The sequence below is a fragment of the Leuresthes tenuis genome, unplaced genomic scaffold (genome assembly GCF_036924035.1).
Source record: "Leuresthes tenuis unplaced genomic scaffold, fLeuTen1.0.hap1 SCAF_15, whole genome shotgun sequence".
NCBI lineage: Eukaryota > Metazoa > Chordata > Actinopteri > Atheriniformes > Atherinopsidae > Leuresthes > Leuresthes tenuis.
Genome location: NW_027325369.1, coordinates 26,260,395 through 26,286,320, shown reverse-complemented (window position 1 = coordinate 26,286,320; position 25,926 = coordinate 26,260,395). Strand labels below are relative to the sequence as shown.

At 40.2% G+C, this 25,926-nt stretch overlaps 3 protein-coding genes across 4 annotated transcripts in view; all 3 read left to right on the top strand.

Annotated features, from left to right (window-relative positions):
- The window catches only part of LOC140269843 (connector enhancer of kinase suppressor of ras 3-like), a 119,269-nt gene that overhangs the window by 46,787 nt on the left and 46,556 nt on the right, over window positions 1-25,926 (top strand). The window lies entirely within an intron of this gene.
- On the top strand, window positions 231-25,926 carry LOC140269842 (SR-related and CTD-associated factor 8-like). Of its 2 annotated transcripts, none has more exons than XM_072364824.1 (20): window positions 231-370; window positions 1,272-1,355; window positions 17,236-17,280; window positions 17,475-17,636; window positions 17,879-18,035; window positions 18,115-18,242; window positions 18,487-18,663; window positions 18,746-18,825; window positions 18,907-19,018; window positions 20,184-20,315; window positions 20,397-20,506; window positions 20,786-20,979; window positions 21,091-21,191; window positions 21,446-21,559; window positions 21,741-21,897; window positions 22,214-22,344; window positions 22,523-22,664; window positions 22,747-22,794; window positions 22,903-23,094; window positions 23,272-25,926. In XM_072364824.1, the coding sequence occupies exons 1-20, from the start codon at window positions 341-343 to the stop codon at window positions 25,134-25,136; spliced, it is 4,161 nt and encodes a 1,386-aa protein (XP_072220925.1). In that variant the 5' UTR covers window positions 231-340; the 3' UTR covers window positions 25,137-25,926. The 2 variants fall into 2 exon arrangements, with proteins under 2 accessions (XP_072220925.1, XP_072220924.1); XM_072364823.1 differs by having other exon boundaries at window positions 22,903-23,127.
- LOC140269840 (rho guanine nucleotide exchange factor TIAM2-like) overlaps window positions 25,134-25,926 on the top strand; it is an 82,471-nt gene continuing 81,678 nt past the window's right edge. The window contains exon 1 of the mRNA XM_072364820.1: window positions 25,134-25,150. The gene's annotated coding sequence lies outside the window, so the exon portion shown is untranslated. The remainder of the gene's footprint in view (window positions 25,151-25,926) is intronic.

Here is a 25,926-nt window from a genome sequence, read left to right as displayed (position 1 = left end):
CTCCATGCAGTCCCATAGGCTTGATTAGTGGTGATGTATTTGTGCCAGATATAGCTTTCAAAAAGATATGTGAATTAATTCAAATGGAAGGTTGTAACGCAAACAATTAAAAAAAGAGGATAAAAATTAATTTTGAAAGCCACTACGGTTCGGCGCCACTTGTAGTGTCCCAAAACCGACGCTAGGAGTCGCTGGTCTCTTTAAATTCCCTATTGAGGTTATGCGCCATATTGGCAGTCTCCTCCATCTCAGCAAACGTCGAGCATGCATCTCTTAAACCGGTTATTGAGGAGATATCTGTAAATATTTGCAGTGACCTTGCGAGCCTAAACGCTGCACCATGGAGGCTGTTAAAGCCTTTAACAACGAGGTTTGTTTGAGACTCTTGCAAAAATGTCGAACATTTTCAGGATGTTGTCTAACTCACATTTGCGGTAGCTATTTGGCTAATGTTAGCATCAAGTAGCAAATAGGGTGAGGAGGGTAGTTAATTCAAGGCCGCTGTTTTACAGCCGTGGAGCGATAACCCTTTCTAAATGTGTAATTCACGTGTTATGGATATCCAAGGCTGGTCGTTATCTTCAAGCAAACTATTCTTTCAAACATGTACCGTGGTTAGAGTGAAAGTCAACAAAGACATTTTAGTTAGGCTTGTGCTAACGGTAACAAGCTAGCAAAACCGCCTCAGTTACGTGATAACTTGGTGGGCAAACTAACAGATATGATGAAGAAGAAAATACTCCTCCATCTTTGTCGAAAAATATTGCCTCATAATTCTGTCTGCATTGGCTTTAGTTGATTGTAACATAGACTATAAATTAAGTTGGATATCCGAATATTATAAAATTGCTAGCTATGTTTATCGTTAGCTACAATAGGGTTCTATGCTAATAGCGCAGCTATTATTCGTCTGCATTGACACCGAAGACTGTCTGCGCTGTAGCACAATCAATGTAAATGCTGACTTCACTGTTCGTTCACGTTTAACGCTGTTACCTTTTAGATTGCACAGTCAACAGAAAGTTAATTGAAAATAATCCCGTTTTCGTGTTAATGAAAATTAATCATTTGAATAAATGACAGCCAGCTTAGGACCTCTTACCACTAACATGCCCTAAAAAGGGTTTTATGTTAAAAACTTAGAGAGCTAACGATGCTTTGGTTTACAATTTGTTCACATAGTGGTTTGATGAACGTAATCATGTCTTATTTTACAGTAGTAACATGATATATGACAACTATATGACATGTTATCCGATTTCATCTTCCAGCTGTACTCATTGAATGAGTACAAGCCACCCATCTCCAAGGCTAAGATGACCCAGATCACCAAGTCTGGAATCAAGGCAATAAAAGTAAGTATGCTAAAGGATGAGGCAGGTAATTGATGAATAAAAAAATGGTAATTGATGGGATCTGTTGTCCTTTTCTTAAGGCACAGAGCGTATATATGCTCAGCTATTCAGTGATCAATTTTTCACATTTTGATGCATAAACCGTTTATGAAATTACTTTTGAAGAAGCTTAGCTCTAAAACAAATATGAAAAATATTTAGCTGCAGTTTCAGGCCTCAGTAGACCAAAGACTTGCACCAGTTAGTGTTGCTAGCAACACTTTAGAGCATATCAAGTTAATTGTGAATAATATGTGGATATTGTCAACATCTTTTTCAGCCTCAGGTGAGAGTTTGCTGTGCAGTTTAATACAGTTTCTCAAATTAATGACAAAATTGCACTTGTTAAAGTCTAAATGACTAGATTTTCACTAGTCCAATACTTAAAAAGGGGTAAACTCCTAGAAATACAAATGCAAATGAACAATTAGTGCTGGTGTAGCTGCAATAAGAAAACAAGGTGTAATAAGAAAAAGTGTTCTTATCTCTATATTTTCATACTGAATGGCAATACCTGAGTATATGTTTATTTATTTTATATATATATATATATGTGTGTGTGTGTTTCAGAATTTCTTGAAACATTTAGTATTATAACAGTGCACATAGGCAGCTCATAGCTCTGCAGGTACTGCTGCTACTGCCTGAGCAGGGAAGGCAGAGTTGTTGACAGAAGAACAAGTCTTTGCACTTGTACGGATGTTCTGGCAACTCTGCCTGAATAAGATTATCTACAGTTTGACCAAAATGTTGTTTTAAGTTGGAAATCTGTAGTTAAGTGGGTTTGCCTGCACCTCCAGATCTAAAGTGAGGGAGGGGCTGGCTCTATAAGCGGCTCTAAGGAGAAGATTTAGAAATTACTGGCACAGTAGAAAAGGCTTATAAAGAGCAATATCAAACTACATGGATATACTTTTTGTTCTCATTTTATATCTTGCTTGAAAAAATGATCAGAAGGTAAAGTTAGTATATCTCCTTTCCATGCATTCATTTGCTGAGTGAGCTCTTTAACCGACAGCTACAACGGCAAACCTACAAGTTTAATCTGAGAAAACAGACAGGCATTTGCTGATGCTCCAGATGGGCCCGATGGCTCCTAATAATACACATTCACCTCATGAAGAAGTGGGGAGATGTTGAATGTCAATTTGACAATTTGTTTTTGGGACATTCTTTTTGCCCATTACTACGCTGCAGTGGTGTGTGGATTTGCACCCTAATCCACAACTTCATTGTCTGTTAAATGTCATAATGGAGTCTTGCAAATGTTGAAAGTTAAGTCTTGAGATAAAGAGTTGATTGGGGAAATTCTCCACTCAGGTGCCATTAAACTTCTGCTTGAGAATGAGATGATGACAACCTTAAATTTGTGCAATGAAAACAGAGGGATGGAATAAGTTAGTTTCATCCAGGAATTAGTTAGTTTCATCCAGCTGTTTATTTAGAGGTGAATGAAAATCATTGATGATTATTTGAAATAACTGATTCTTTCAAATAATTACAACCAGGCAATTATGTAAAGATTGTGATGGGCTGATATTGGGCACCTTTGATTTATTGTAGCAGTAGCAATACCCCACATTTGGACACTGGGCCAGGGATTTCTAATTTCCAATGAGAATAAAGCAATTAATATTAGTCTTGATTAACATGTGTTGGAGCTGTGGCATTGAGCTTCTGCAGGACTCAGTATTAACCATAAATATCAGTAAAGTCAAACAAGATTTTATTTGCGTTCTTCAGTTAAAATCAGACTTATTTATCACACAGATATCGTACAATACCGTCTAACTCTATACACTGATTTATATATTACGTTAAAGTAACAATGTAAACCATTTGAGTGTTGTAAACATATTTAGATAAGTCTCCTGCTTCACAAAGATTATTAAATGAGCTGAACTGATGGGGACGAAAATTAAACTTTGCATTAATTTGCAATGAGTTTACTCTATGCAGCAGGAGTGAATGTCTGAATTGGCTGAACTCAGTCACAGAACTGTGCTGTCAACCATGCAGTGATAGAGCTCACATCCCAACACAGAACTAAGACAGTTCCTGCCTTGCCTTTAAGGCATCATGGACTTTGGTGGTACCTTTTCACAACAAACGACTTTTACATATTGGTTCATGGTTGAATATTTTATTTGAGTTCCAGACAAGATTCTAGAGGTCCAAGAGACTCGGTTTCAAATCGTTCAACTAATTTTGCTCAGTAGCTTCAATGTGTTTTTACTGGCTGTGATTTAACATCGTACCTGCAAAATTTTAATTTAGCTTAGAGAAATGTATACCCAGGCATTCCTTGTTCTGACTAAGAGTGAGATCGTGTTTCTAAAGGCAACAATGTGTTGTTGTTAATACGATGCGGATGTCTTTAGAAAACAAGTCTTATGATTACGAGACCCAGATCTGTAACAGTGAGAAAAAGTTGAGCTGGTAAATGTCCTGTGCAGTCAGTGTGGGAAATGAATCTGGATATAATTAGAAGTGCTCCCACAGTCTTGCTGCATGTCAGCTTGACTTGCGGACAACATTGGCTTTCTCTAATTCTGAAGAACTTTTTAAAACCTTAAGATTCTCAAGCAAACCTTCCCATTTCTGAACCAATACTTTAGTATACCAAGTTACCCCGTGGTCTGAAGTTTGATCCATGTTTTTTTTTTTAGACTAATGTCTAAAGTTCAGGAAACTAAGTATATTTATAGAGCAGTTAGATATAAATGCTGACTTACATACTGTTTGTGAAGTTGAGATTATACTTATTTTGATGGAGTAACTCTCGTATGGGTTTTGTGCTTTTCAATACTCCATAACTGTAGTGTTGCATCACCCCATTGGCCTTGAGTAATCATTTATTTGAACATTTCATCCGATAATTCCAACAGCAATTTAGTTTCCCTTCACATGGTCTTGGCTCAGTTTATTTTATTTTATCATTTATTCAAATAGGGATGATTCAGTTGCAGCGCCAATTTTGCTTAGATATAGCAGAGATGAAACAAAGGCTTCTTTGTCATGCAGGTTTGGTTCATGCTTGCCCTTCTGCCCCTCGCTAATGACACCCCACACCAAAATTGATATCTCAATAGTTAGCCTTCCAGATGCTTTGGTGTCATTTCAACTAGTCGCATACCTCGAGATTTTGTAACGTGTCACATAAGCTGCTCGAGTGATGTAAAAACAGCAAGCTGAGGCGAAGAGAGACTGAGCAGCTGTCTCTAAAGGCATCTGTACCACAAAGCAAAACCAAGAAGGTACCATTATTATAGATGCTACAAAACATCAAAACCCACTTAAAAGTGTAACAAGAGAAGTAGAAACTGAGTAGTTATGATTGTGTATGTATATCGTGCTTCCTGTACGACTTACTCTAGTACGACTCCTCTGGTGGAGCAGGGCCATTTTCTTAGTAGCGATGCACACTATTAAGGAAGAAGACTGCCGTGACTCCAGCATGCCTGAAGTGTTAATATAACTCGTTTATGGTGGTGTGTCAATCTCACATTTCGTCCACACTATGACCAATGCTCAGAGCATGAAGCTGAAAGCTCTGCACATCAACTGTTAAGGGCGTATGTTAAAAGATCTCCATGGAATTATAAAAGTAGATATTAGATTCAAATGAAGATTGCGCTGAATCGGAAAACCCAGTCCTGTCTGTAACCATTCTTTGAACTGGCAACCGGACATTGCTGTGGTCTCTTTATAGGAATACCTGTTAGAATACAACACGTGGGATGTAAATGACTTTGGTTGTCTCCTGTTGCCTCGGACACAGTTGCGTAGCATTAGCAACTCAACACACCCTTAATGAATCATAATCTGCTCATATGCAGGCAGTAGACACTCAGAAACCTTCTTTGCACAATATTTTCTTACTGTATCTTGGAGTATATTTTGATTTATGATCAAAGTGATTTCACCATCTTAAAATGTGTTATTTTGGAACGCTGGTTTTCACATTTAGCACTCATCCAAAACATGAAACTCTTTAATATTAGAGGAATAATGTCTCCTTTTCATAAGAGTAAATGTCAATGTTTTTTGTATGAATCAGAATTTGTCTCCATTTCTCAAGTTTTTTTGTTAAATGTTATATTATTTTATTTTTTGTGGCTGGTTTCCTGCACCCTGGTCCTGATGTGAAAAAAAAAACAAAAAGGCTGATCAGTAATCTCTGATCTCGTGACCATCTTTGCTGGACATTTGCATGAAATGCACAACAGTTTAAATGACAATCATTTAGATAAATCTATTATTATCCTTACCATTAATAATATGACATGTGGTTAATTTGCGAGACATAACACAAGTTCAGGACACCAGCCGTCAACAATAATTCTTCTGAAAATGTATTTCTTTGTCATTGAACATCTAGTGTTGCTGTGCCTTGTGTTGCCTGTGAATAACACCCGTTTCCCCTTCCCTCAGCAGCTCTCCCAGCTCCCCCAAAGCACTGAAAGTGAAGCAGGAGGATGGGGTGGAGAGAGTTACAAAGAGATAAGAGAATCCCTAACCAGCTTAGGTAGGAGTATGGGTTGTTTCACAAGGAAGATGGGAGAAGGCTGTAGCTCCTTAATTTGCTCCCACACACCAGTAGAAGCAGAGTTTTTTGCTTTCTGGTTGTCACCCGTTAGTTGATGTTGAGTTGTCTGAAACTGAAGGTGCAATCTTGTCAGTGGTTATTGTCTTCTTTATTAATTGTAAGTTAATGCCGTGACCTTTTCACATTTTCCTTTGTAGTCTCAGACATAAAATGGTTGAAGCTTGAGCAGTCATTGGTTATTAGAGGTTTTAAATTCAGGAGGCGATTAGACAAGTTGCCATTAGTGGTTTCTAATATCTGGATAATTTGGTTCTTGCAAATCGCATCGGTTCTCATGCACCCAACATACATTTACAGTGAAGTAGCACTCATCTGCAGCACAGCAGACTTCACATATATGCACTTGATTTCTGCACAACAGAAGGATGGGTGGAGTGGTTGGATAAGGATTTCCTTCAGTGTTCCTTATAGAAGTAATTCAGCAGGAAGGCAGGATAGGTATTGCATTAGTAAGAAAGCCTATTAAAACAGTCATTTCCTACTGCTTGTTTTGACAGAGCAACAGTGTTTTCCTGTGTTGTTACACACTTTACACACAGAGTGGTCACGAGTTGAATTTAAATGGCTAAATGTCAGATGTGTTTTTGTTTGGCACTGCTTGCTAATTACCTGTGTTCTCAGTGAAGAGAGCAGTAATGGTGATGCTTCAGGGGAACCTTCTCCCTTCCTGTCATACACTGCAGAGGTTGTTGTGTCTGTAGTTGAGTTTCTCACATTCATTATAGTTTGTCTTTTGATTAAAAAGCTTTACATCACTCAGCAGTGAGCAGCATTCTAATGTTTTTCTGGCCATGAAGGAAATGACGCACCAAGCCGGCTGTCGGTGGACGTCTGCTGCTCTTATCTTTTTAGCTTGTCCTGCACTTTTTGCTCCATTGGACCCCTACAGACGTTTTTAGCAGTAAATGAGCCCGAACAGACCATTTAACATAATATAACATTAATCATTGAGTATATTTTGTCAGTGCATGCAGTTGAAATGTTAAGGAAAAACATAACGGTACAAAAAACGTATATGATTAGTTTAAATTCAAATCTAAACATGGCATAAAACGTGGGCTAAAGCAATGCTGGACGTTAAAAACTGAACTGAAAATGACTTTTATATAAAATAACAACTTTGACCTAGATGGAAAGGGCTTCGCAATATATTAAGAATTCACCATCACTGCAATATTACAATTCACTATAACAATATAGCAAAAGTCTGCCTGGACTTCAATTAATTATAATACGCTGTAGACCCTTTTCACGACGGACATTTTGACTTGAAATCGTAGGACTAGCACAGGTGTGTTGAAAGTGAGGGCTGCATTCCACTTAGCAGGAGTTCTGCTTTTGTCCTACAGCTAACCATCATGCACGGGTGCAGAAGTTGAATGCAGCCTTTGACAACACACCAGAGCCTAACACCATGTAATGAAGTATTTTGTTGATATTTTGCAAGCCATTTCATCGTGATCTTCAACAGTAATTTCACAATTTTTCCTTAAATCGTGCATTCCTACTAGACAAAAGACCTCTGGTTCTTGAGTTTGGAGTATTAATCACTCCAGTTGTACAGACTCATAGGAGTTTAATGTAATTTATGTTATGTTTATGCAATTAGCAGACGCTTTTATCCAAAGCGACTTACAAATCCCACTCGCAATGTTTATATCTTGACTTAAAATGATCAGTAGTGCTGTTTGTTATGCATTGCTGTTATGATCAATACTGAAGGATTTGCTGGAAGCTGGTCTTTGGGATTTTACAAACTGCAACAGGTAGAAAAGACGTAGTTTTGGACACTTTAAGTCATATTTCAGGATTGTAAACTTGTAGTTTTTCTATCTATATTTTGTTAATCTTTGTCCATTTGTCTTCAGGCTGTAGATTTCTTCCTGTTTTTTGTGTCTTTGGTTTGTTGTTTATGTTGTATTTCTATTTCTTTTCAAAGATATTTCTGAAACCCTCCTCTTGAGACCATGTGGTGCTTGATAATGCACAGATTGCTGTTTGCAAGGAATCCTTTACGACTTATATGACCAGTGACAGATTGTTATGAAGTGAAATGTTTGTGAAATAATAGCTGTTAGGATATAACAGTTGCAGTCGTATCCAATGTTAGATTTGATATGGCGTACATGCTGTTTAGCAGAAGTACACTGAGTTAACTCTTACTGCAGAAACAAAGGGGCACATTTATGCAGATATGAACTGCATATCACTATAATGTCTGCAATAACCAGCGACTGCCCTGATTTGTTTGACTCGCAGTGTTGTAGGTGGCTTAGGTCTATTCAGTAAATTAGGATTCATGTGCCGAAGTGTTTGTCTATACTGCTGCTTCAACACGAGCTGGTGTTTTCCATACACATCTACCAGCTGTCACTGTTATCAAAGTGTCACATTTACAGCTAAAGAACCACTAAAAAACAGGTGTGACAATGAGAGCTAATCTGGGTCTGTTTCTGTCTACTTTTATGATTCCATTATTGATGTTCAACAAGACTTTAGCTTTTGAATTCTTTGCTACAATCCGTTTGATTTGCAATAAGTTATCCCCACTTTCACTTTGAGATTTTCATACATTTTGGGAAGTATATAGAGCCATCAGATACTCTGGAGCTTGAGATGAGATTCTATAAAAGACTGGTTATTGTTTCTCATTTCCCTAGAAATTGTAGTGTCCAATTTGGACGCTTGCTTCACTTAAAGGGGACTCAACTTTTTTTCAACTTTGAACTATAAACAGTGATCCGATTCATTGTTGCCTGCCCTTTCTTTTCTTTATGGTTCATATCTTTGATCGATATCAGTGTTAGTCTTTCATTTGGAGGCTCATTATTCTGGATTTCTGCTCCTAATTATTGTACTTTTGCTCTTTGCACCCTATTTCGAACAACTTTTAGCCCCCTTTTTTTAACCTATTTTTTGTGAGTTATTATATTTGATTTAGATATTTCTAGTTTCTTTGGTTGATTATTGTCGTATTAATCCGCTATAAAACAGGAAAATTCCAATTTAAGCTATAATAATCTATTTTAGGAAAGATTCAATAGGGAGCGGTGGCGTAAAGCTCCGGTCTGGGCGGGCCTGGTGTTATCTATGTGGATCACTCACGTGATTTGACTGTCTGGTGCCTGCACAGCCGCTTGAAAACCTGAACTGATCTCCACTTTCCACCACAAGCCGCACATGGAATGTGAAACAACGGACCCAGAATTCAACTGAGCAACTCGAGATCGCTCCTCATTCAAAGTAAATGAGAAGGGAGGCAGTTTACATGTGAAATTCGTACCAGTGAATCATTCTTTTTTTAGATCATACATTTTTCTAGCTTCATAAATCATGTGCGAGCCCAGCTAAATAAGAAGAGCCCTGTTCTTCACCAAAGTGAGGTTGTAGATTAATCATCAGCACTCATATGTCATAGATCCACTCATACAGCAAGTGGAAACAACCTGCCTTCCACCTCATTAAGCTTCATTTGCAACTTGTTACTTTCTCATCCAGAACACAGCTGAGCTACCACTTGATGCCAGGAATAACTGGCCCCACGCGTTCCCCGTATATCGTCCACGTTGGTAAATAGGAGGAAATTGGCTGCTTACAGAGAAACCAAAACATAATCTGCTTACTACGGGACTTTTAGCCCCAAACACTTAGGGTTAACTATTTCTTCAAGTTCATAACAATCAAATCTGCTTGTACACATGTTACTGAGAGATGCTAAAACAGTAACAAGAGCATAGCTTTGTGCTGAGGGAGACAGTGGGGGGGGGGCCGAGTCTTTCTGTCTTTGTTTACCTGTGTCGCTCTGTTGCTGAACATTATAAAGTGATATTGCTGTAAATGTGAGGGCGACATTTGCAGTATTCTTTCAAGCTATGCTCAATAATTGGCATCCCACGCTGAAATGTAAGCACTAATCGCAGGGCAAAGCCTCTTCTGTTCTTATGGGTGGTAATGGTAGTTTGTGACTGATGTGAGATGAAATTACCCAAAGATGCCGCTGTAGAAATTAAATCAAATTTACTTCCATAGCAGAAAGTGTTTTGATTATTTTTGCTTTGAGGATTAAGCTTAAACTAAATAAGTGAAGGTAGAAATATGTTAAAGGAAAGGTAGTAAATCAAAGAAAGGCAAAATAATACGGCCTCAAAGATGAGACAACAAGTTGTCATATTTTAAAAAAATCATTGTAGATATTGAATCTCAATTGTTTTTATCTATTTGTTCATAGCTGCTTGTTGTTTTAGTGGCGGTGTGTAATCTGTGTGTAAAATTAATGTATATTTTTTTTCCTCTTTTTGCACCTTTCTTTCATTTTCTCCCTGAGCATAAATTCTACAAACTCCCTAATCTTTCAGCCTGTAGCTCAGCAGAAATAATATTCACCGCTGTCTGAGAACTCAAAGGTCTTTACCACTTCTTCTATTTGTCAGCAGCTAATTGTCTTTTTGCCTTTCTGTGTTAACACAGCTTGAATTCAGTGAACCCACGTCGTGATTTAATTGCCAGGAACATTATTGGTTTTCAAATTTAAAATGTTCATTTTGCTCTCCAGTTTAAGAATGCAATAACTGACGTAAAACTGACCTTTAATGACTTACCAGCCACTCAGTCCTATGAGTTCAGACTCACAATAGTACCTCTTACTCCCATTGCATAAACACTGATATAATATATATAAGACATACTCAAATGGATATACACTTCTTTTTTTTACTGTCATACTAAATTTAAACATATTTCCATATGTGCTCTTAATCAATAGATATATTGATATTCATTAAAGTGAGTACTTCACTAAACAAGGCTCATGGCATGCTTGGTGAACATTTGACTATATGAGCTTTCATTATGAGCAAAGTGATGCAAAGTTTGCCATCAAAGCATGTATGAGACACTGTGTAGATATTAGCGTATCGCCTTGTATGCAAGTGGTCACACACATGCTGAATTTGAAGAAAGGCCCTGTGTTTGGGTCTGTCGCTCGCCATCGTCTGTACACATGTACAACAGACCTTTGGAAAACAACTTAAATGGGAAACGTGTCGTCCAAGCGGACAACTAAATTGTATTTCCCCCAGTTGTACATTAGTGCCAGCGTGTATGATTCGTTATATAGGATGTTTGCTACTTTAAGAAGATGTAGGGTATTGAGGTAGGTTTTGCAAATCTAATGAAACGGATGAGATTTTAACCCAAGACGTTGATGAACAGAAAAATGAAAAAAACGCTGCTTTTTTCCATTATCACTCAGTTGTACTTTTGAAGTCATGTTGAGTAAAAGCAGGCAGTGTTGTTCTGCATTATGCTTCATCAGTTGTTTAAAGTCAGGTCTACACTGCAGGAATTACTCTGGGACTGTTGAACATCCAAGAAAGATGCATGCTTGTTTAAAATAAGGTTATAATTGATTAGATATTAAAATTATTTCTAGCCATCATGCTCGCAGGAATGAAAGCAACAAGTCTTTTTCATGTAATCACATTTCAGTAGAAATAGTTTTCTGCTTCCCAGTTCAGATTTATTTCTAAGCTTTATTTATTTTAACAGTAAAGGGACCACACGCACAGTTTAACTAAACTGTATAACAGGGATTATTGATTTAAGGTAACCCTTAGCCAGATGTTTGCTTTAGCCCATACATGCACGAATACATTCCAGCTGAAGTGAGCATCATCTCTCAACTGGTCAGAAATGTTCCCGTCTGTTTCAGAGCTGTGAAGATTTTGTGATTTTTGAAGCTGCAGAAAAAAAGTTGTATTACTTTATTTCTTCCCAGTTTATTTATTTTGTTTTGTGTGTTTCTGAAGAGAGTGCTCGGCCTAATGATCACACAAAACAAGAAAGCCATCAAATCCAATGTTTTCATTATTTATACAGTAGGTTTAAAGAGAAGTACGATTAATTACTGTGAATATTTCTCCAAAGCCTCTAAGATGTTGTCGTGAGCAGCTGGACACATAAATCTCTCTTAACTTGATCTTCCTGCTTGGTCAGCCACACGTATCTTTTTGTGCCCTGTAGATAACAGCAGTATCAGCATCTCCAACGTACAAAAGTTAATGTTGCCAGGCAATATAGCAGTTTGTCTTGATCGCTGTGATTTCTTCCCTTATGGAAATTCTGGATTTTAGATATTGAGTGAACGTACTGTCAGTGCTTATTGATCATAACTTTTTGTTAGATGTTTATGTATCACAGTTGTAGCTGATTTGAATAAATCAAACGCTCACATGGCCTTATTGGAATTGTTGCAGGCAGATCCCATTGAGCTAAACTGCAGTTATTGTTTGATTTCAAATAATAATTTTTTTACTGAGGCTGCTGCGGGGGCTTTCCTCGGTAACTAGAGCCGCATATGAAAGGTCAAAATCAGAAAAGCTCCACATACGAGGCTTTCATCCATGACATACTGTGAAGTAAACGGTGGATTCATCCTTTGAATAGTTTTCAGCATCCTAATTAAACCAGCATACACATTTTACATCAATACATCGAGGTCTTCATTGGTCTGTTAAGGCAAAGTGCACATGATTATGAAACACTATTTACTTATACATTAATGCTGCTAATGCTTCATTCAGCCAGACTAAGCCAGGGTATGATCATTCACAATCAATTGTGAGAATGATACCAAGCTTTTCAGATGTTATACTGCTCTACATAATACAGTTCATATCGGCCTTAAGTGCTCCAGAGTTGTGTTTAATATATGGCAGAAGTTAGAAATATCCCTTTTCATTTACACCTTTGAGCTTATTGATCGAAGTTTCTTATTCATCAAGTATTAAAGCCTGATTGTCAGCCGTAAAAACCTCATAACTGTAGAAAAAAAGAGATTCTTTTACTGGCAAGTTTGGACATGAGTGTCATTTATTTACTGATGTAATTTGTTGGATTGCTCTGTAAAGAAGATTATATAAATTGTGTCCAGTTCGAAGCTGAGTTGAAAAGCGATGTATTAACATGACTATCTCTGACTAATTAAAGACTGCAGTCAGGATTTATTACAGAAGAGTGCCAGGCTGCCCGTCCAGACGTGAAGCTGACATGTTCATTTGCTCTTAGTGTTATTGCTAAATTATGTGTCAAAAGAAGCTCATACATCTCACTTAAAGGAACAACTACTGCCCCATGAAATTCACAACAAGTTTTTAGGAGCTTTAAACGCTGTGAAACCCAACAATGTTTCTTTTTCTCTGAATGTGAAAATAAAAACCCCAGTTTAACCAGTTCTTCTTTGTTTAATTACCCTGCGGACACAAAACGTGTTGGAACGTACTCAAAATGATTCTGTTTTTGTAACTAAACTACATTAAGAAATAAACTTTGAGTTACAGAACCCTTAAAGTTGGTTATTTAACCCTAATTTAGGGCAAAGTTTTTATATTTAAAGTGAAATACTTTTTTAAAGTTTTCAGTCTTAAAGTTTTTAGTCTGTCATGCTTTCATTGTAGCTTTTCCTTGCAAATGTAAAGTAGAACATTTGATATTATCGATTGTAACGGTTAAAGAGTTCAAATGTTCACTTGATATTGTAGATACGTAGACAAGTTTACATGGAATTTTACCAACAAGTCAGTATTCCAGATTTGAAGTCTTTCAGACCCTTCTGTGCCACTAATCTGTGGAGTAAAAGTGTGAAAAAGGAAATCCTACTGGCATGTGTAGAAAATGGCTTTAGCATTGAGAAGAATACAAAGTATAACATGCATTGCTGTCAGTTTGGCTAAACATTTGTGGGGAGAACTCTTTTACCGGCTGAACATAACGCTTGAACACAGCAGGGACAGATGAACTGGAGGAGTTGCAATGAAGGCAGAAATATACATATCAGTCCACTCAACACTAAACTGATAGAGCAGTTTGACACATTGTAAAAGAAGATTCATTTATCCGTTTTACAGAAACAACAACGCATGTTGTGCAGTTATGAGTTCGTCACAGTTCTGTGTCGACCATTAAACTTCATTCAGATTGTTTCCCATTAAAACTGTATCACTGATAAATGCTTTCATAAATGACAGATGTGTTTTGAGTGTCAAATGTAGGGATAGATATTTGGAGATTAATTGGTTCATTTTGCTTTCTAGTTTTAAACTTGTTTAGTTGAATCCATTTTGTCATTGAAGCACCACCTCTGTTTGAGACTTGTTCATTCAAAATTAAACAACAGCATTGCATTGTGCTCCGAACTTTAGTGCTGCAGCTTCTTCGAATGTGAAGAGGAGAGCAACAGTGCTGTAGGAGGAGAAAGTTGGTTTAGAGCCTGCTTGTTTCTCTTGTAGTAAATGCCATCTGTCGACTCGCTTTCAAGCTTTTAAAGTCATCAGGAAAACGGTGCTCGTTTATCCCAACTTATCTAATATCAGTCCACATATCACTGGACTTTGTTGTCTTTAAATGACCTTATTCATAAACAAAAAAAACTATATTCAGCTCATCTCTTGTGCTTTTACTCCATCTACTGGCTGATTGTGTAACTAAAATCAGGCAAAGGGTGGACTGAGCACTCTATCCAGCACAAACTACTGTAGCTAAAGACACGTTTTCTTTTGCTGGTTTTAAAACCCATCCTCCCTCTATGGGTTAGGGTTCCTTCCTGAGGTTCTACCGGGCACATAATCAGTCCTGTCAGTAATGCAGTTTAGGTTTGTGGCTTTCATGGCTTCATAAGACACTGGAAGAGTTTTATCAGCCCAGCTGTACAAGCTGCAGTCAGTTATAGAAAAATCATAATTGTTGCTCATCAGTTCATTCATATTGATTTTCAGACCTTCTCATTTTTTGCTGTTGTCCTTGTAAAAACAGATATTTATGTAACACGTAAGCGTCTCGTCTATTGTGAAAATCCTCTGTTAATGTGTTGATGCAAATATAATTGGGAATCTGCACAGGTTAATTAGTTTCTGGCTTCACAGGTTTTCCATCACAGATATACTAGGTGTGGAGTTGTGAATAGCAGTCAAAATTCTGAAACTCTATGGTGGAATGGCAGGCATTATCTTAAGTGGTGGTGACCATTTCTGGTGGCCTCGTTGTTGCCAGATACAGTGAAATCCAATGATGTGACTGTCTTATGTGCAGATACACTGAAAGGAGCAGCAGATGGCACAGACAGCAGTAGCGGATTAGTTTGTGCACTCAGGCAATGTGGCACTGCAGCAATTTCCAGTTTAATTCAATAGCAAACAGTGGCTTAATTTGACACAGTGTAGTTCTGTTGCTGATTGTGTGTCTGGCCATGGAGCCATGGAAGTTACCCAGTGTACTCATTTCATTTCAGTTCAGTTCATTTTCTTTATGTAGCACCGAATAATAACAACGTTATCTCAACACACTTTAAACATGCAGTCCAATTCAAGCCTATTCTAATCCATTGCCTTTTAATCCAGTTTCAATTCATCATTTGATGAAACATTTTACGTACCTTTTCATAGTATAGTGGGAACATTTCTTAGCATTGACGCATCTTATTTAATTGAATCAAATTGTTTTTAAAATAAAAGGTACGGCTCTGTCTTTGGCGTTAGATTTAGTCTAAATAAACCTTTAAAATGACACGAATCATATAATGCTATACTATTCTTTGCCAATTGTGGCTAAACGCAGAGATTTTCAACTCCCAGAGAACAAATGAATTGTCAACAAAGAGCCTCTCAATGTTTCTTCTTCTTGATCCGTTCCCGTCTCACTCCAAAACACGGCGTGCTTCTTTTTCAAGTTTTTCATAAACTACAATTTTGGTTGGTCTGTAATCCATGACGAATGAGACAATGAAACAGTATGTGACAGAAACAGAGCTTACCTCAGGGTACAGCCATTAGTATAAGCTGAACCTGGAAGATGTCAACATCCCAGCTGTAAATCCTCTGCTTACTTTGTAATGGCCGTATTTTACAGGACAGTTACACGGGCTGAAGCTTGCAAGGCTTCAGCCTTTATTTCCAACCTTTTGGTCTTACTCTTAAGTCTTGACTTATTAGCGTGCACAAGCACATGGTTAGTTGTGTTTTAACATTTTTTTTTTTTTAGATCTACTGTTTAACAACCTGTTCTAAATGATAGAAATATACAATTTTCGGTCAAATCTATTACACATTTCAGTTCAAATCCAGCTAAATGTCAACACATGTCAATACAGTCCAATCCAATTCAGTTTATGGTGTAAATAGAGGACATTTATCTAAAAGCAGCCTATGTAAGGAAACTAAGAGATTGCATAAAATGTTCACTTAGATTATGCCGCCATCCTGATGGTAGATGAGTCCATGGGATACAGTGGAGAGAAAGAATTTGCTTTTAAGAGAAAGAGACCACTTGCAAAAGACAAAATACCTGCTAAGTGAAATGGGAAAAAAAAAGAAAAACACGTTCCTGATGACAACAATATTGGCTCAGAAATACATGAATGAAATGAAATGAAAAGAGCGCAAAGTTAGTAGAGGTGCTTAGTGTGTCATGGGATGTCCCCCAGCAGCCTACACCACATAAATGAAGACATGGCTCACAGTCATATGAGCGGCATCAAAAAGGAAAGTTTTACATCTTAAAAGGTGGAGTTCATAACTGCCTCCCAAACTCAGATTAGGAGCTGAAAGCCTGCAGTCTGACAGTGAAAACATGGAACTATGAAGTGCTGAAGATAGAATAGACGTTCGTCTTTATCTGTAAGGAGAAAGATTTTAAAATCTCTTCTGCATTTTACATGCCGTCGGTAAAGGGACGCGATCACTGGATACGTTTCATCCCCCGTCCTCTCATCAGAACCTTGGCTGCAGCATTTTGGATCAGCTGGAGGCTTTTTCAAAGAATATTTGAGAAAGAAAAAAAAACAGTCTAATGTTAAAGTAATAAAAACATAAACTGGTCTGCCTGTATGCTTTGGGAAATGTTGACAGCACTGCATAGTTGTAAGATGGTGCTTTCAGACACCTTTTTTATATGGGAATATAATGATATGTAATGGTAAAAAACAACTGATGGTTCACCGTATGACTGAAAGCAAAGGTTATGCCATTCAGAGTAACTATATGGTCAGATACTCTTTTCCTGTGACGTGTGGACAAAGCCTGCTGTTCTACTGATGAATTTGTGCTCTGCATGTGCTTTTTTTTATTCCTACTTTCTCAGGTTTTTATTACGCTGAGCAGCTGTTTCTCGCTTTAGTCGGCTTTAACTTTGTTCTATCTTACTTATGTTCAAGTCACTTAGGTTTGTTCTCTTTACTTTTAGTTCTACAAGCATGTGGTCCAGAGTGTGGAGAAGTTCATACAAAAGGTAAGTTGTTGCACAAACTGAGATTAGTCAGTCATACTGACACTGTGTTTGCCTAACAGTTCTACAGCTTGTAACTTGCTTGTTTAGTGTTCTTATGACGCACAAATGATGTGAAGACAACTCAGACGGCAATTTATCAGATATGCTCACTGTTTTTAACTATCTTAACACCAACTGTCTGGCTTCTTCCGCAGTGCAAGCCAGAATACAAGGTCCCAGGGCTGTATGTCATCGACTCCATTGTCAGACAGTCACGTCACCAGTTTGGCACAGAGAAGGATGTTTTTGCCCCGCGCTTCAGCAAGAATATCATTGCAACGTTCCAGCACCTCTACCGCTGCCCTGGAGATGATAAGGTGAGACGGTTTCCAACAGCTTTTCTTCTACTCTGTGGCTTTTCATTTCTTTAGTTAGTCACGATCAAGTGGGAGTTGTTTTTTTTTTTAGCATTTTGACAAATATATCAGGGATTGGCAATTTGTTCATTCTATTTTGTTATTGCTGAACAATGGCTCGCTTATGGCTGAGTACTCAGTTCAAATGATTGCTTTACTGCTGTGTCTCAGTTGTTCTTGTCATGTATTTTCGGTGTGTCCAGAGTAAGATCGTGCGAGTCCTGAATCTGTGGCAAAAGAATGCCGTCTTCAAGAGTGACATCATCCAGCCCCTGTTGGACATGGCAGCAGGGATTCCTCCTCCCAGCGCCACTCCTGTTCTACCCAGCAGTGCCGCTCCCGTCAATAACACTACACCTGGTCAGTAAGAGATCCCATATCAGATAACTTATTTGACAACATGCGTGGTTCGTGTTACATTTGTCTCTCCGTCTGTTAGGTACCCCGGCGACACCGGCCACTCCAGCAAACATAGTGCAGGGTTTGCCTGATTGGGCATCGCAGATTACAAACACAGATACTGTGGCTGCTGTGGCACAAATCCTACAGAGTCCCCAGGGACAACAGGTTAGTCAGCTGTGAAACCAAAGGATTGTTTACTGTTAACAGTTGAACCGGTTCCAGTACTGATACCTGGAGCATGTCTGTTTCATTGTTATTTTAATATAGTTGCATTTAACCACAGGTTTCTGATCATGGGTCTATATTTGTACAGAGTAACTTCATTTTCATAGGAACAGAATTTGCTCTGTAATTTGTCGAACTGTTGGTGTTAAAAATGTGTCACGCTCCATGTTGTCATGCGTTACAGCTTCAGCAGCTGGTCCAAAGTCTGCAGATGCAGCAGCAGAAGCCCCAGCCATCCCTGCTGCAGGCCTTGGATGCTGGCCTGGTGGTGCAGTTGCAAGCTCTGACGGCTCAGCTCACTGCCGCAGCTACTGCGAACAGCCTCAACCCGCTGGAGCAGAGGGTCTCCTCTTTTAATAAGGTAACACTGCAGTCAGCGGTGTCCTTATTTCTTGTTCTGTCTGAACTCTACTAATGCGATGATGATTTGGTATTTGTTGTAGAAACTTTTAGGTCCTTTTGACTTTGGGAATGATTCTGAACGCAGTGAAGAGTCTAAAAAGGACACGTCATCGTCTCAGCTGTAAGTTCAGTGGGTTTTAGTATTTGTTTTTTCCTCCACACCAAAGTGCATTTGTCTAATCAAACTCCTGACCTCTGCTAGGCCTATGGTGTCTGAGCCCATTAACAGCTCACTGTTCCATCAACTGGCTGAGCAACTACAACAACAGAATCTCGAGCAGTTTCAGAAGCAGCTGCTCGAGCACCAGCAGAAGGTAGATCAAGCAGACTCGGTCTTATTATTATGCTTGTCATTATTGGCAAATGTTATTTTTTGTTCCCTCTTCATGTTGAATATTCTCATAGAAAATAGCTTTAAAGGGGGGTCTTTCCCCCTTAAACTCAGGTTGAAGCACTTACGAGTCGTCTTAGTTAGGAGAATCAGAAGCTTCTGTCATGGATAATCTAAAGTTAAAAGCTACATGAAACGTGGCCATCAGAAGAGCACATTTTTCACAGTTCAAAACAACTCAATCCTTAAAAAATTCATACCGATTCGAGGATTGGCTGTGACGTGGATAGCAACACTGCGTCGTCCAGCGCAGGAGGTGCTCATGCAGCAACACTGTCCACAGTGCCATCAATCCGGCGACAATAATGTGAGACCTCAGCAGTCTGAGTATCTTAGTATCCGAGTACAATGTGAGCCTAATTTGTTGTTGGAACCACCAGAGTCTCGTTATCTTTGGAGTATATTTTTTCTAGTCTCCTTTCATTTACAGTGATGTCTAACAGAAGGAATATGTCAAGGATTGTGGGCGTAGCGACGAGGTGAGGAGAGAAGACCCAAAATGCAGACTAAAAATAAACTGGTTTTATTCCACAAAACGCAGCTGAGACAGAATACCAAACAACAAAACCGATAAACAAAACCCAAAGAATAAACAGACCTGACAGGACTCGATGAAACCAAGAACTTCAACAGACCAATTAGCCATCAGGTGTGACAGCGAGCTCTGACAGCGAGTGAATCACAACCGGGAGTTTAAACGCAGAGGAGGGTGATTAGTGAGTGAAGGCAGCTGGGGGAACAAACACAGGTGAAGTGAGTGGAGCTGATGACTGGACAGAAGAGAGACTGAGGAAATGGGCAGACAAAAAAACAGAGTCGTGACGAGATTCAGATGTCACGACTCTCACAACAGAATAATTATTACACAAAGAAAAACCTTTTGCATGGTAATTAAAAGGTACCCAACCTCAGTTTTAGGACAGACTTTAACAATTGTGAGCCTGTTCTTAAGACTTGGAAGCACAACAACTGCTCAGGGAGAGTGCTGAGTGTGTTTCTCTCTGTTACTCAGTCAGCTGTTACTCTCAGATGTGCCTTCAAAATGCTTAAACAGAAAGCTGATAACACTGCTGTTGTTCCTCCTGCAGGCAATGAGCATAGAGGGGCAGGACTCGATCTTTGGGCAAGAGAACTCTGTTGCAGCTACTCAAAACAGCAGCCAGCCACAACTTCCTGAGCCAGAGAACAAGATGGATGACTCAATCGACAACCAACAGCAGGTATTTGTGGCAACTTGTAATTCCTTCTCATTTATTTATCATTTACTGGTTTTCCTCTACATTAACATATTCTTTCTTTAGGATATGGATCTGGATGAGGGCCCTGATGGCATGGAGGAGGACATCTTTGAGGCAGAAGAAAAGAAGACCCTAAGCACGCGGTCCAGAACACGTTCTCGGTCACGCTCTCGGTCAGTCTCCCACATCTCTGTAGCTTACTTTACATGGTAGAATTTTTTTGATGTCCTTAAAGGCCCAATTTTTCCCAGCACATGTTTATCAGGAAGCAACGTGATTACCATCGATAGAGTGTTAAATTCATGATGAACTAAGAAAGAAGCTTGGAATATTAGGTTGCTGTAGTTTTATTTGTGATAATGTCATGAAATGTGAAAACTAGTTCACATGCTGACCTGTGAAAAGTGAGTTTGGAACGATTGGCCAAATGATTTTGTTTTGTCTTTTGGAAGGTCTCCCAAAAGGAGAAGATCCAGATCTCGCTCTGGCTCACGGAAACGTAAGCATCGCAAGAGGTCACGGTCCCGCTCCAGAGACCGCAAGAGGAAGTCATCACGGTCTTACTCGAGTGAAAGACGTGCCCGAGAAAGAGAGAAGGAGAGGCAGAAGAAAGGATTACCTCCCATACGATCCAAGACTCTAAGTGGTGAGATGAAGTCTTCATTGGTTGTTGTGGAATGTTTTAATTTTAATTTCTTGCCATTGTTTTTATGAATGACATCAGCTAATCATTTAGTCTTTCCAACCCCCTCCTTAGTGTGCAGCACAACTCTGTGGGTGGGCCAGGTGGACAAAAAGGCCACTCAGCAGGACCTCACCAACTTGTTTGAAGAGTTTGGCCAGATTGAATCCATCAATGTAAGTTGACTAATGCTCCAGTTAACTCCTTAATGTAATTGCAGTATGTTTGCCGGTTCTTAGATCCAACATCTGTCTGGTAAAACTGTTACTGGTCTGACATTTTCCACCTACCATCTGTTTTATAGTTTTTCAGTTCTTTGTATTTTAAATTTTTTTATTTTTATTTATTTTTAATTTTTTTTGCCAGTAGTCACAACTCGCGTTGTTATTTAACCTTCTCATCCTGTGTAATATCATCTGTGTCTCTACAGATGATTCCTCCCAGAGGCTGTGCTTACATCTGTATGGTCCACAGACAGGACGCATACCGTGCCCTTCAGAAGCTCAGCACTGGTTCTTTCAAGATTGGCTCCAAGATCATCAAGGTCCCCATTTGCTCTATAATTTAATTAATTCTATACTTGATCTCTTTGATGTTCCTAATATAATTTTCCGTTGACCACCAGTGGTGATAGTCTAGCTTTCCAGGCACATCCTTGTAATCTTAGAATGCCTTTTTTTTTAAAAAAAGCTTTGTTTTGACCTGTTTATGTCTATCTGATCCAGATTGCATGGGCTCTGAACAAAGGAGTAAAGCAGGAGTACAAGCAGTTTTGGGATGTGGACCTGGGTGTCACCTACATACCATGGGAGAAGGTCAAGCTAGATGACCTGGATGGTTTTGCGGAGGGGGGAATCATTGACCAGGAGACGGTCAATGATGGTAAAGACTTCTTTCTTTGACATAAACACTTAGTCTATTGATTTATAAGCAGTGCTTGTTAAAGTGTAAGCAGCCAACATAATGAAAGCATAACAGCTATTCCTACAGGCACTTCCTGGCATTTTATCATGTTAATGGATTATTTTCCCTGCCTCATTTATTTGTTTTGCAATGTTAACGACCATGATCCTTAAACAAGTGTTGCATGAAATGTAATGATGATTTCAGATTAAGCAAGAAAAATAGAACTGATCTCCCAAATCCAAACAAATAATTGATGATAATTACTAACATTAAAGTTTCTGTGTGACTGCAGAGTGGGAAGCAACCAAGAATTCTGAACCTGCCAAGGAAGTTATAAGTCAGCCAGTCAGCGCTGAGACGCCAGCAGCATCTAATACGCAAACTGAGACCTACAACCACCAGGTTACCATGATGCCTGTGCAGGTACAGAAGAGCTTCTTTTACACTCTGTGGATGGGCTGGAAGCTGTCTTCCCAAGCATTATCTTACAGTTACTCACTCTTTCCCATTAGTACGAGTTGAGGCATAAACAGCAACTGAGATGTGTGAAGCAATTTGTGTAACATGAAACCAAGTTAAGAACTTTCTTTTTTTCGTTTAGCTACCAGTGGCCCAGGCAGTTCCCGGTGCAGTTGGTTTGGTGCCTCCTACCTTCCCGGTCACAATGGGCATACCTCCACCCGGCTACGGGCCGCCGCCACCATTCATAAGGGCTGGCTTCAATGCCTCACAGCCTCCACCAAGTAAATAGCAGTTACACTGTAGTGTAAAAATTGGATTCCCACAAATTCTTCAGCTCACACTGAATTGTTTTCTGTTGTTCAGATTTCATGCAGGCCGCACAGAATGCAGGCATGCCTTCAGTAACTACGTGTAAGTCTTTTTTTTCTACCTGCTCTCCCCATCACTAATATCTGCATATTGGTTTGAATGCCCTTTTAGATCTTTGTACTAATTTTTGTTTATTTTGCTCACCTGTAGCTCTAGTGCAGCCGCCTGTGGCTTCCAGCCAAGATGCTGTCAAAGACTCACCATTCAGCACTATGATCCCTCCAACCAGCACTATCCCTGGCAACTTCATGACCTCAGCCATCCCTGGAGCTGGTGTGTTCAACCCAGTGGGGCTTCAAAGTCAGCAAGCCACGAATGAGAAAACTCCACAGTCTGCAGAGGGTATGGATGCTGCAGCAGAACTCACACTACAGGGTGAGAGAATGCTGACATGTTCTTAGATAAAGAAACAAACTTTCTTTGTTCTTCTCATTGAGCTTACATTTGGACTTGTCAGAGCTGTTTGTGTTTGCCTTGGAACAATTTTAACCATTCCCATATGCTGTGTTTTCTACCCAGGCATGCAGAATGCAGTCCGCAGCGGGATGGGTCTACTTGGCATGCACCCCGCAGCTTCCCTCACCCACCCACTGCATCAGTCTGGTCTGAGCGGACAGAGAATGCCTGGCCTCTTGCCCCTGGATGTGCGACCTAACCTCCTTCAACCTGGGGCTGCTGCCCGCTTTCCACTCCTCATGCAGCAGGGCGCTGCCCAGCAAGCCGCTGCTCTCCTTGACAGTTCGCTCCAGGCTCAGATCCGACCCCGGGCACCCTTCCCTCCGGTGGACCCCTTCAACAGGGCCCCTAACCTTATTAATGATAATGTATCCAAAACTGAAGATGAGTCCTCCTCAGGGGCTGATGAGGGCAAAGACCAAGACTACCGCTTCCCTCCTATGGAAAAGCAGAGCACAGGCCTTCTACGGACCCCTCCACCAGAGCATAGGGAGCCCCTTGGAGTTGGGGGAGGAGGAGGCAGACCGCCCTTGCTCCAGACTCCTGGAACTCAGCCAGGCAGATCCAGCTTAGTGGGACGTTTGCAGGCTCTTGCAGGCTTTACTCCTGATAACCGCTGGAACCAGGCCAGAGGGGACTTTGATGAACGCGATGGAATGCGAGGGGGCCCACAGGCCCCAGGAGGTCCAAAAGGCTTTCAGGATGAGCGCCCCACACCTGGGCAGAGCTTCCCTAATCGCTTTGACAGCCGTCCTGCAGCAGCAGGGGGAGCAGCGGGCGTAAATGCTGGAGCAGTTGGGGGCCCACAGCCTTGGAACCGTAGTGGTGGTGCCACAGCTCCTTTTGACAGTGACCTACATAAAGACCTAGATGACCGTAGGCGTCCATGGGAGAGGCAAAGAGACCGAGATGAAAGAGATTTTGACTTCAGGAGAGATGTGAATGGTAACCGTCAAAGCCGTGAAAGAGAGCGGGAAAGGGAGCGTGACCGAGAGAGGGAGCGAGGCCGAGAACGCAACAGAGAGCATGAACGCGATAGGGACCATGACAAAGAGAGGGAGCGTGAGCGTGGAGGCTGGACTCCTCTTCTTCCTCTACCTACACCACTGCTTCCCACTCCTCCTCTAAATCCCAACCTGACACTAAATCAGGGCAAGCTTCTTGCGCCACTTAAATTAAATCCTCAGATTCAGCCACGATTCCAGTCGCCACTTTTGCCTCAAGCTCAGGGCAAACCTCCTCTCCTGGCTCTGAACCTGCCACTGCCTCCGGTTCAAATGAGGTCTCCTCCTCCAATACAGAGCCAAGCATCTGTATCCGAGCGCCAGTCAGAAACCCCAGCTCCAGCTGAGACACCTCAGACACAGTCACCACCCAGTGCCCATTCACCTGACCCATCATCTGATGATAAGGGTCAGATCACATTGGCTGAGCCTCCCATTCAGTCAAAGTCATCACCACAGCCAGAGACTCGCCCACAAACAGAGTCGCCACCCCAGCCCACTGCTTCTCCAGACACTGACACCCCAAGCCACGCCTCACTGCTGGCTGAGGCTTCACCCCAAGACTCACCTGTGGCCTTCACACAAGCTGAAAGCCCCCCTGAAGATCCGACTCACTCTCTGGAGAAGCAGGAACACCCTCAGACGGATGAGGAGGAGTCACAAGAGAGCGCCTCCTCGCCTCAACCCCAATGGGTCAATGGACCCGAGAAGGACAGTGTCAGTGTGGCTGAGCCCACACACAAGGCTTCTCCTCAGCCCAACCCAGACCCTGCCTGCGATTCTTTGCTCCCTGAAAGTGAAAGAGAGCCACAACAGGAGCAAGTTCCATCTCCTAAGGACCTAGACAATGAACAGAGTGAGTCCATGGAGGAAGCTCCGAGTCAGCCAGTGGTAGACACTGTCACAGACACTGAGGGGACATAATCATCACTCAGTAGGTAAAAGATCATTTTGTAAAGTTCTCTTCTTCTCTGTACTCATGTCAGCAAACCACCACCACCACCACAACACGGGACATGACGAATATTGACTCACACCAGTTGTCTGATAACCAGTAACAAATGATATTATCTCTCACAAATACCAGTGTACTTAAATAGAAGGCTCGTTAGGTGATTAATGGATAGATTTTGTTTGTATTTTATTTCCTTTTTCCTTTTTTAAGTTGTAAAACCACACCTCCCATTTTGATTAATATAAGCTTGGTAAATTTTATTGAATTGCCTGCCAAAATGTTTCAATTGTATATGGGGAAAATTAGCTTTGACCTTCCTATGGAAGAGTGAAAAATCCTTGCTGTTTGACAATGGATTGACTGCAGATCATATGTGGTACCTGGAAAACAGCAGCTCCTCTCCAATTTCTGTCTCCTCTTCTTTTAAACTGATTCTACAAAGTTTTTATCATGAATGCTTTTATTATGTCCTTCAATACTTTCTGTTTTTAAGCAAAACAAATTGCCTCCATTACAGCGAGACCAGAACAGCTGCTTCTAATTGGGGAAAAAAAATAGATTAAGAACTTCAATTGAAAACTTGAAAATGTTGTACCCCCCCAAAATAAATGTCTGTAATTTGTTTCTAACTCTACATTGAACTCAACCAGAAAATAATTTGCCGGGGGGGGGAGAGAAAAACTAAATGAATAGAGGGATGTTCTGATGTCGGGTGCATTTTGTTTTAGTTTGAAATAAACATGCTCTGTCTGTCTAAAA